We start from the raw sequence: 12,325 nt of genomic DNA on the forward strand, positions 1-12,325 counted from the left end.
TATTTTTTCAACTATATTTAATGCTTCATGCATGTGTCCGAAAATTCGATGTGACATGTAGTGTAAAATTTTTTTTGGAAACTAAACGGGGCCTATGTAGAGTTACGGACTGTACTAGTAGTAGTAGTTTTTTTTAATGTATGTACCACAGGTAGTATTAGTATTCCCTCAAAAAAAAAAAAGGTAGTAGTAGTAGTTTCACGCTAGTGGTGTGCAGATCGCTACCCTTCTCACAAAATCTCGTGCATTTCCAGCGGCTGTAGGATGCAGATGCTGATCCGTGAACGAAAGGCCGTGAACTGTTAGCTCACTACGTTCGTTTGGTTTGTAAGCCAATTAATTAGTAGTATTTTTTCATAATAAATCAACACCAATTATCAATCATTAGCCAACTAGTAGTACTTCTTCCATAACAAATTAGCACCAGCTACCAGGCAAAACAAAAAAAACAGATGGAGACCTTCTGATCTCGCGGTCACTGTTTAGGCGTGCTGAATTTCCAACGCAACAGTATCACCGCTGTTGTTTCCGTCTCCCTTGTAAAATTTTGAGTCACTCTGTTCGGCAGCTCTAGCAACCTCCAGCCCAACAGTGTTTTTCTCTCACACCGCTCCGGCACTAGCTTCCAACCACTAGCCAGCCAACAGTATTTTTCTCTTACACTACTCCAGCCACCAGCTCCAGCTCCAGTCCACCGAACAGAGTGAGGCCCTGTTTAGTTACAGCGCAAAAAAAATTTGTGTTGGAATATTACTAATTTGAAGTACTAAATGAAGTCTATTTACAAAACTTTTTACACAGATGGGTTGTAAATCGCGAGACGAATCTAATGATGCTAATTAATCCATGATTAATTAATAATTAGCGGATGCTTACTGTAGCATCACTGTTGCAAATCATGGATTAAGTAGCCTCATTAGATTTGTCTCGCGTTTTACAGCCCATCTATGCAAAAAGTTTTATAAATAGATTTTATTTAGTATTCTATGAATATGTCGAAACATTCGATGTGATGGTTTTTTTTGTGTTTACTGAGTTTGGGGTGATAACTAAACAGCGCCTAAGTGCCTTACAAGGGCACGGGGATTTATAATGGTGGCGTTGTGTGGACCTTCCGGTTGGGCAACACCAACATTGCACATCCGAATGGACGCACGCACAAGCAAAGCTAACAGGCTATAGCCTATAGGCCCAAGCCAAGTCGCCCATCAGGCAGGGTTAGGCCGGCAGGAATAAACATTCAGCCCAGTTTGTCAATGGTGAATAGTTCATCTGAATTGACCTGAAGTGATGGTAGATAGCGTCATTCACTGGTTCGGATGAGGACCAATCATTCTACCGTTCCTAAAAATAAAACCATCCTGGGTACAAGACGTCCAGCCAAGGATTGGTAGGCCCAATTTTAGTGACGTAGCAGGAGGGTGAATGATGAAATTTTATAGAATGTAAGAAAAATTTTATCATCATAAAACACATATTGCATCTAAATAACTGTACCATAAAACACATATTGCATCTAAATAACTGTATCATAAAACTATACACTAAGACTGATCTTACACCAGAACGTGTTGCTGGTGCCTGGTGCCAAGGTGACCCTGAATTTATCTGGAAACCAACTGCGAAATGCACGGGCCCAACTCCGATAGCGCCTTGTTTAGTTGATCCTCTTCAGAAGAGGATCCATGGAAATTAGAACAGATTGAGAGGGATTAAATCTATAATTAATCCCTCTCAATCCCTCTAATCCCTTTCAATCCCCTTGCAACCGAATAAGGTCTGGAGGGGAGCCACGGCCGACCAAGATATAGTGCAGTTCCTATTGCAAGTGCACATGAATCTTTAGCCATCCATAGCTACCTGGTATAGTACATCTGTTGACAATTACCATCGAAGATTCTAAAAGTCATTTAGACAGATAGTTTGCTTGCATCACAAATAACTCAAACCATCATCATCGCAGTTAAACTCCAGTACACCCGAATGTGGGTCGCATGAAAACATGGAGTACACGGGAAGACATTAAGGGTGTGTTTAGTTGGTGAAAAGTTTGGGTTTTGCTACTATAGTACATTTTGTTGTTATTTGACAAATAATATTTAATTATAGACTAATTAGGTTTAAAAAATTCAACTCATGTTATTCAGTTAGACTGTGTAATTAGTTATTTTTTCCAACTGCATTTAATACTCCATGCAAGTATTCGAAGATTCGATGTGACGGATACTCTACAAAATTTTTCAGGAACTAAACAGGGCTTCAGTCAGTGACTGAATCTGCATGTCTATAATTCTCTAGGCCAACACTGCTACACTGGTTTTCTGACAAAGCAGCGCGAGACCAAGTAATGGTAATGGAGTCACTGTCTAAATAACTGCTTCACTATGGGCTATATCTTTGTTTACAAAGTTAGGGTCTGTTTAAATCCCAAAATTTTACACCCAAAAACATCACATTGAATATTTAGACACATGTATGGAGTACTAAATGAAGTATATTTATACAACTTTTTACACGGATGGGCTGTAAATCGCGAGACGAATCTAATGAGCCTACTTAATCCATGATTTGCAACAATGATGTTACAATAAGTATCCACTAATTATGGATTAATCATGAATTAATTACCATCATTAGATTCGTCTCGCGATTTACAACCCATCTGTGTAAAAAGTTTTGTAAATAGACTTCATTTAGTACTTCAAATTAGCAAGATTCTAGTCCCAAAATGTTTGGGCACATCATCTAAACACGTCCTTAGAATACATGTTATGCAGCTTCAGTAATGTTTTAAACTGGTGCCTTCTAATAAGATCGACCTTTTCTTCTCTCCTTTGCAATCTAGAATCTGAATATGGAAAGGTGATCAGATTATGTTTAACCAATTGCAATGCACTTCTTGAATACTTGGATGCCATTGCATTTAGTCCCTAGCATCTGCAAGCAGCCATTTTAGTAGACTGCAAATATTCAGTTCCCTGCTTAGGAACCATATGCATGGATACAACTCTAGGAAACTTCATTTCAGTGTGGAGCTAATATACGTCAATCCTAATACCCAGGGGTATGTTACATAACTAGAGAGATTAAGCAGAACAGAGGGGCCTTCAAGCTGTCAAAGCCTGAGAGGGCATTCAGTTGTGCTTTGCAATCTTTCAGGCTGCACAATTGTGTGGATACAGGTGATTTTGGAGCGAGGAGTTTGCAGCAGTGTAATGGAATGCTCAAGAGACACCATGGATGACGGCACATTCATTTGGGCAAAGCATCCCATGCAATGCAACTGACTTGCAGATAATGAACAATTTCATCTTTTTTTTCTGACCATGATGAATCATACTTCGGGGGGAGAACCAATGAAATAGCACTTGTTTCAAGTGGTGTTCATAAAACAGCACCTCTAATCTAGGTATCCGTAAAACCGCACTGTAAGTATCCATGCTCTTCATGAAATAGCACCGGTCCTCATTTTCCCTTAGTTTTACTTTACTTTTCCCCCACAATTTCACCAAATGCAAAAGACTGATTTTCCCCACTAATTTAGCTCCCTAAAATGCATCTGGTTCCAGAGAATGAGCCGACGATCATCACTAGTAAATGACTATAACTGAAGTGATTTTTTTTTTGAAAACTTACTATAACTGAAGTGAATGATACACGAGTCAGTGTGGGATTGAAGTGGTGCCATTGCTCTGCAAGATGAGCAGCCGAACCTGGGAGCCATCCAAGGTGACAACCTTCACATCCACGATGCGCGATTGTTTGAACAGTGCGGCGACGGCGGCGGTCTCGATCTGCCGGTCCACCGCGAGCGCGATGCCGCCCCCGCCGCGGACGGCGCGCTCAGCTTCGGCGGCGAGACGGGACGGGAAGAGCGCGCCGGAGATCGCCGAGGGGTCATCCGAGAAGACGAGGTCGAAGGCGCCACCGGAGAACGGGAGGCGGTGGGGGTCCGCGCGGCGGACGAGCGGCGGGAAGTCGACGAGGTCGATCCCGGTCACGTCCGCCACCCCCGCGGCGCGGAGCGCGTCGACCGCGTGGCCGGCGCCCGCGGCGAGGCAGAGAACGCGGGAGGGGGCGGCGAGGAAGCCGAGGCCGCGGAGCGGGGGGAAGGCGGACGCTGCCAGGGCAGCGGTGCGGCGGCGCCAGCGCGGCGAGAGGCGCAGTTTAGCGAGGCGGCGGTCGGACGGGACCACGCGGCGGGAGGCTGCATCGCAGGAATTGCGGGGAAATGGGGCGAGCGAGAGGGTCAGCGCGAGGGAGCGCGGCGCGGGGAAGCAGGAGGCGGATTCGTGGCGCAAGAGGTACAGGAGCGAGAGCGTGGCGAGGGCGGCCACCGCGACAGAGACGCGCGCGACCAGCCCCTGCGCGCACCGGTCCATCGTCGGCGATGAGCTCGCGGTGCAGGCCTCAGATTGGATCGCCCTCATTAATCGTCACTAGAAACCGCGCTCTTGTCAGAGCTAACCAGCCCCAGATCGCCGGCGTGTCCTCTGCCTCCATCCGCCGCCGGCTACGACCTCAGATGGAATTATGGATAGAAGGCTTCTAATCTTTTTTATCTTATTTGTTACAATTTTTTTTTCCTAAACTCTGTTAGGCCAAGAACATTGCTACTTGCTACGTTCCAAATTATAAGTCATCCCAAAAATTTTGGAGAGTCAAATTTTTTCAAATTTGACCAAATTTATACAATAAAATAATAACATTTACGATACCAACTAAGTATCATTAGATTCTTTTTTAGTTAAGCAAGTATCATTAGATTCTGAAGCGTCCCCTCATAAGAGGTGACTTAAATGTGATGCAAATATCAGTCCCAGGAGGCTGATACACATTTATTACATCAGATGGTACATCACCGTACAAACCTTCAAGGAGGCGGACACTCGATACAAACGATAATCAGTAATAAAATAGCTACGGTGATACACCAAAGCACAACTCACATGGGATCCAACTCGGGCTCAGAGTAACGCGCTAGCAGAAGCATCTTGCAGAGGGCCAACACCACAGGTAAAGTTGGGGTTCGGACGCAACTTCTACTCGACGTCTTCAACAACGAAGAACAGATCTTTCTCTGAAGAAAACCACAAATATATATCGGGTGAGTACAAAAGTACTCAACAAGTCCAACCCCATCCACGGAGGGGGTAACACAGATATGCACAGGATAAACCAAGGATAAGGCTGAGGTTTATTTGCACTAAAGTTAGATTTTACACATGCAAGAGTTTATTTTTGAAAAGAATTTTTCCCAAAGCAATTCTTTAGTAACCGAGTAATCAGTGGGGTTGATCCTACACAAAGGATCCAAATTTTAAATGCTACCGGACTCCTCATCTGCAGTAGCTCACGGCACATCTGCCGGACACCTTCCAAAAACAACTCACACCATGGAACCATCCATCCCAGAAGCTAGTTATGTGACCAAACCGTAACTCGCCCAATACCGTGGGCACGACTATTCGAATATGTTTTAACTTTGTAGAGGTGTACAACTTTACCCACAAATGGGGTACCACAGCACGATCATTTTAGTGTCGGTGCAGATCCCAACAAAGTCATTACCCACCTTAGCTAGACCTGACTAGCCAACACGGACTCCACCAAGGGGCCATTGACCTATCACTGAGGTTTAACTGGGGCATAAGTCATTACGACCTTATCCCTTCTCCTTGATCACCCGTTGCTCTCAGCTCTCCTGATGGCTATCAGACTAACTAGTGGGGTTTATGCTAAGTCATTGCCACACACAACGGTTGAGTGGTTTGCACGATAGTTGAGTTAGGTAAGATGACACATCAACTCGGTCCTTAATTGCGACAAGATGGATATCTCCCAACCTTCTTGCTCAACCACATCGGTACGAGCCTCCAACATATGACAATCCACACAGGGAATGCCATTCATCCATCCCATCTTAACATTTTATTCTTTATAACCCAATTTCCCTTTTCTCAATACTCACGCATTTTCCCTTTTATAAAGCATGTTGTAACCATTTTTGAGTGTAATAAAACGAGTACTGGGTCCTAAGCGGCGCTTTAGCAGCGATTAACATCCATAAAGAATAAATCATATATAGACGTTAATCTAGGTGGTCAAGGAATGGTTATAACAAATCAAGGGTGGCTATCCAACCATATTTCAGTAGTAAAAATATATGTAATTTTATAAAACAGGCCAATAGGTTGTGTTTATAAAACTGGGTCGAAATATGCAATCAAAAGATGAGATTGAACTTGCCGTTCACAAAGACTTCCAGGAAGTCCTGATTGAAGTACTGTCCTTCGGGTTCGGGCTCGCGGTGCTGGTCCTCGCACACCTGCTCGCGGTACTACTCGTCGACGGGTTCTGCCACGGTCACTCCGTGATCTACGGCGCATTCAAACAAACACACAATAAATAAAAAGAAATAGACGTTTTGTCGTTGAGCTCGAATCAGGAATAATTTAAGAAATGATGGTAGAAAGAATATTTTTGGGAGATTTCTTAATGGCATGGCCGGAATTATGTTAGAACGGCGTGGTAAAGTTTCGGGGCAAACGGAGGATTTTTGGCGCATGAAATAATGAGTTGAAGGAGTGGTTAGGGGTTAAACGGGGTTCAAGGGCTTCTTTGTAATTATTTTTTAGAGTGGAAGGACTTGATTATAATTTTGAAAGTATTTGTGTTACTTCAGAAAGGAGCAGGGACCTATTTGAAATTATGTTTATATAGTGGAGGGGTTATTTCTTAAATAGGGGAAACATGGCGGGTTTATTTGGAAAAGACCATAAGAGGGGGGGGGGGGTCTTAAAGGAATAGAAGGGAAGGGAGGGTTTTTTTTGGCAAAAATGCCATCTTCTTCCTCCTCACGCATGGGAACAGAGGAGGGGGGGCAGCTCGCCGGCGCCCTGGCGCCAGGGTTCCTGGGCACAGCGGCGGGCGAGGGGAGGGGAAAAAGGGAGAGGGGAACGAGGGGGACCTATTCCCCACCTCGGCTTGGGCTGGGGCACAGCGAGGAGGGGGCTCCACGGCGGCGGGCGGAGGCGAGCAGCGGCGGCTGTGGCGGCGATGCTGCGCGGCTTGGGAGGGGGCGTGCGGTGGTGGGGCGAGCTCATGGAGGTGGAGAGCTGCGCGGAGGCCTATTTATAGGCCAAGCGAGGCAGGGGAGGGGCGGGGAGTGGTGGACGGCGGCCGGTAGCTCTACGCGGCCATTAATGGCGTGGGGGCGGCTTCGGCTTCGTGGAGCGGCACGGACGCGACGACGAGGCAACGGTGAGGCGATGGGGCGTGCAGGGAAGGACAACAAGTGGGGAGGGGGTGGCGCAAGTGGATGGGCGGCGGCCAACGGCGAGGCGCCGCACGGCGGCGTGCTGCACGAGAGCTCGGCTCCGTGCGAGCTTCGCTTCTGCTGCTTGGGAGCGCACGCGCATCGAGGCGGGCAAGGGGGCACAGCTACACAGGGAGGGTAGGCAGGAGGGGGCCGCTAGTGGGGGCGACGGCCGGCGCCGAGCTGCTCTGCTCGTGCCACGCAAGGGGGAGAAAGGAGGAGGAGGGAGAAGGAAGAAGGAGAAGGAGGAGAAAAAGAAAATAGAAAAAGGAAAAAGGAAAAAAAAAGAAAAGAAAAGAGAGAGAGGGAAAGAGAGAGCTGCCGGCGCGATTCGCGGCGGCGGTCGGCCACGCGCGCGCTGCGCGGCTTCGGTGGGAAGCGACACGCACGTAAAACGGGGAAAGGAAATAGAGAGATGGGATGGGGATTGGTACGGGTGTCGGAACGGCGGATCGCCGGGAAAGATTTCAGGACATTGGGAGTTTGGACAGAAAAAGATTTAGAACGATTTGAACTCAACAATGGAAAAGATTTTAAAAATTATTTTTAGGGAGTAATTATTTCGGTGATTTTTCTGGGATGTCACAAACCTACCCCACTTAAAATGAATCTCGTCCTCAAGATTCGACTGAGTTCTGAATAGATGGGGATATTCTTTCTTTAACGCATCTTCGCGTTCCCACGTAGCTTCTCCTACTCCGTGTCTGCTCCATTGCACTCTGCAAATTTGTACTTCTGAGTTCCTTGTTCTTTTTGTGACAGTGTCCAGAATTTTGACATGTACTTCTTGATACCGAAGATCCTTTTGCAGGTCAATTGTTTCCACTGGTACTACTTCTTCTTCGAGTACCCTCAAGCACTTTCTGAGCTGAGACACATGAAATACTGGATGTATATCCGACATTTCTTCAGGCAATTGAATACGGTATGCTACTGCTCCAACTCTTTTCACTACTTGGTATGGTCCAATATACCGAGGGGCTAATTTTCCTTGGACTTGAAACCTTCAAGTTCCTCGAATCGGAGAGACCTTAAGGTATACAAAATCTCCAACCTCAAAACATAATTCTCTTCTTCGCTTGTCTGCATAACTCTTCTGCCGTGATTGAGCTGCTTTTAGCTTCTCTTTAATCTCGGCCACACGGTCTTCTGCCTCCTTTATGAGAGCTGGTCCGGTTGAAGTATGTTCTCCTACTTCTGACAACATCAAAGGGGTTCTACACTTTCTTCCATAAAGAGCATCAAAAGGTGACATGCCTAAGCTTGCTTGATAACTGTTGTTATATGAGAACTCTGCATAGGGTAAACTTTGTTTCCAGTCCTTGCCATAGGTAAGAACGCAAGCACTTAACTTATCTTCCATAATCTGATTTACTCTTTGTCTGACCATCGATCTGGGGGTGATAAGCCGAACTAAAATCCAGCTTCGTACCCATGGCTTTACACAAGCTTCTCCAAAACTTTGAGATAAACTGGGTTCCTCTATCCGAAACAATTTTGCTTGGCACTCCATGTAATTTCACTATGTGGTCTATATAGAGTTGGGCCAATTTTTCTCCACCATAATTGGTCCGTACGGGTAAGTAGTGTGCGACCTTGGTAAGTCGATCCACTATCACCTATATAGAGTCATTTCCTTTTTGGGTCATGGGTAAACCAACCACAAAATCCATGCCAATCTCATCCTATTTCCAAACCGGAATGGGTAATGGTTGCAATAACCCAGCCGGCCTCTGATGCTCGGCTTTGACCCTTTGGTAAATATAACAATGTGCGACAAACTAGGCGATGTCCGCCTTCATTCCATTCCACCAATACTTTTGTTTTAAATCCAAATACATTTTGGTGGACCCTGGGTGAATGGAATACGCCGAGTTATGAGCCTCGTCCATGATCATTTGCCGGAAGTTCCCTTCTTTGGGCACGCAGATTCTATTCTTGTACCACAAGGTTCCTTTTTCGTCTACTCGGAAATCCGGTGCTTTGTTTTCTCCGGTATGTTTGCGGATTCTCATTAAATCCTTGTCTGATCCTTGGGCTTTTTTGATTCTATCATCCAGGGTGGGTTGGACACTCATCTTGTGGCTGGAGCCTCGAGGGACAATGTGCACATTCAATCGTGTCATTTCCTCTTGCAGATGGGCATCCTTGGGTCCATAAGATTTCCGACTTAAAGCATCAGCTACCATGTTAGCTTTGCTGGGGTGATAATGGATTTCCAGATTATAATACTTAACCAATTCCAGCCACCTTCTCTGCCTTAAATTCAAATCTGGTTGGGTGAAAATGTACTTTAGACTCTTATGGTCAGTGTAAATCTCACACTTATTCCCGATCAGATAATGTCTCCAGATTTTGAGGGCATGTACTACGGCTGCAAATTCCAAATCATGTGTTGGGTAATTCTGCTCATTAGGCTTGAGTTGGCGGGAAGCATATGCAACTACTTTCCCATCTTGCATAAAAACACACCCTAAACCTTGTCGGGATGCATCACAATAGACGACCAAGTCCCGATGGATATCCGGTAGGGTCAGCACTGGGGCGGTCGTCAACATTTTCTTCAATTCTTGGAAACTCCTTTCGCAAGACTCCGTTCAAACAAACTTGTTTTCCTTCTTAAGCAGCTCCGTCATGGGCCGGGCGATTTTGGAGAATCCTTCAATAAATCTCCGATAATACCCAGCTAGACCAAGGAAGCTTCCGATTTCACTAACATTGGTCGGCTGCTGCCAATTGGAAACTGCCTCAACCTTCTCGGGGTCGACTGCTACTCCTTCTGCAGTCAGAATATGACCAAGAAAGGCTACTTTCTCGAGCCAAAATTCACACTTGCTGAACTTGGCATATAGCTTATGTGCTCTTAGCTTTTCCAGGACCACTCTAAGGTGTTGCTCATGCTCTTCAGCACTTTTGGAGTAGATAAGTATGTCGTCAATAAAGACTACGACAAACTTATCCAACTCGTCCATAAATACCTTGTTCATGAGGTTCATGAAATAAGTAGGTGCATTAGTGAGTCCAAATGACATCACAGTAAACTCAAACTGCCCATAACGGGTGACAAAAACTGTTTTTGAGATGTCACTTTCCTTAATCTTGAGCTTGTGATATCCTGATCTCAGGTCAATCTTGGAGAAGTACTTGGCTCCTTTTAGCTGATCAAAGAGATCATCGATTCTGGGGAGGGGGTACTTATTTTTGATGGTAACCTCATTCAGTGCACGGTAGTCCACACACAACCTCATACTCCCATCCTTCTTCTTGACAAATAGGACTAGGGCTCCCCACGGGGATGAACTAGGCCTGATAAAACCACTTCGTTGTAACTCTTCTAGTTGTTTCTTCAGCTCTGTTAGTTCTGAGGCTGCCATCCTATAGGGTCTCTTGGTAATAGGAGAGGTTCCGGGGATAAGTTCTATGACAAACTCTATATCTCTGTCTGGTGGCATTCCGGTGAGTTCTTCCGGAAAAACCTCAGGGTACTCATTCACCACTGGAACTCCTTCTAGGGATTTCCCATCCATACTAAAAACCATTGGGTTTGGTCCACTTCCTCGAGTATGGCAGGTCACTTGCGTCCCGTCTGAGTTGGTTAGGTGTACTACCTTGTCAGCACAACCTATGAGACCATTGTGTAGGCTCAACCAGTCCATTCCAAGGATCACATCTATTCCTTTAGACTTAAGTACTACTAGATCGGCTAGAAATTCTACCCCACTTAAATTGATCCTTACCCGTAAACAACCCAGTTGGCATTTGATGTCACCTCCGGGCGTCCGGGTTAATAGGGGTGTTTTTAGTAGTGCTGTAGGTATTTTATGTTTATCCACAAAGCTTGACGATATAAATGAGTGTGAGGCTCCAGAATCAAATAATATTGTTGCCAGAGTTGAGCTGACTAGGAACTCACCAAGTTCCACTCCTTGTGCACCCTGAGCCTCCTGCGCGTTGATGTGGTTGACGCGGGCTCGTCCATAAGGCTGCTGGCTATTGTTGTTGCCCTTGTTGTTGCTGCCGACGGGGACACGGTTGGCTCCGGATACAGGTGGCCTGGGCTCATTCACCGTGTTGGAGAAGGCTGATGCAGCAGGCTTGTTTTTGGCATATGGGCAGTTGGCAATGTAATGCCCTGTCTCATGGCAGTTGAAACAGTCTCTAGCATTGTTGTTGTTGGTGGTGACTTGGCTGGCATTGTTCTGCGGGGCTCTCATAGTGTTATGGTTCCTGAACTGTGTGTTAGGGGCCTGGGGGCCTGTCACTTGGGACTGGGTCCTGTACTGCATTGGGGCCTGAGATCCTGGTGCAGTATAGCTGGAGCTTCTTGGTCTCTGGAAGCAGTTCTGCTGGCGGGTCTTATTTTCCAGGAACTTGCGCTTGTTTTCTTTCCTTTCTTCAGCTTTGGCCCTTTCTGTGAGAATGGCCATGTTCATCAGAGTATTGAAGTCCGGGTATATCTGAGGGGTAAGCAAGGTCCGGAGTTCTGGGCTCAATCCCTTCTTGAACATGTCCTGTTTCTTTTCATCCTTGTAGGTGTATTCCTCTGGTGCATAGCGGGCAAGTTCCATAAACTGGTAGGTGTATTCTTCCACAGACATGCTCCCTTGCTGCAGTGCGCGAAACTCATCCGCTTTGCGCTTCATGGTGGCTGCGGGGATATGGTAGCGGTAGAACTCTTTCACAAATTCGTTCCAGGTGATGGTGGTGGCATCTTCAGCAGCGGCACAGTAATTCTCCCACCAAGTTAAGGCAGTTCTTGTGAGTTGGTGAGCTGCCAGAAGAACTTTATCTCGGTCTTGGCATTCGAATGGCTCGAGCTTCCTTTCGATCACACGAAGCCAGTCATCTGCCTCCAAAGGGTTGCTGGATCCGGCAAAGGTGGGTGGCTTGGCTCTCAAGAAAGCTGTCAGCTTGTCATTCATGGTCTGCTCTCGTGGCCGCTTATTGATGATGGCATTGCCCTTGGCTTCCAGTATGAGGGTCTGATTGTTTATCGCCTATGCCAGG

The 12,325-nt window shown here is 46.2% G+C and overlaps 1 protein-coding gene across 1 annotated transcript; it reads right to left on the reverse strand.

Annotated features, from left to right (window-relative positions):
• Positions 1-3,255: 3,255 nt before the first annotated feature.
• LOC120665017 lies at positions 3,256-4,506 on the reverse strand. Its single transcript, XM_039944433.1, has one exon. The coding sequence runs from the start codon at positions 4,428-4,430 to the stop codon at positions 3,663-3,665; it is 768 nt and encodes a 255-aa protein (XP_039800367.1). The 5' UTR covers positions 4,431-4,506; the 3' UTR covers positions 3,256-3,662.
• Positions 4,507-12,325: the final 7,819 nt, after the last annotated feature.

The sequence above is a fragment of the Panicum virgatum genome, chromosome 3N (assembly GCF_016808335.1).
Source record: "Panicum virgatum strain AP13 chromosome 3N, P.virgatum_v5, whole genome shotgun sequence".
Lineage (NCBI taxonomy): Eukaryota > Viridiplantae > Streptophyta > Magnoliopsida > Poales > Poaceae > Panicum > Panicum virgatum.

What these genes read in the sequence shown, in the direction of transcription:
- LOC120665017 (XM_039944433.1), bottom strand. Translation starts at nt 4,430, where the DNA reads ATGAGGGCGATCCAATCTGAGGCCTGCACCGCGAGCTCATCGCCGACG.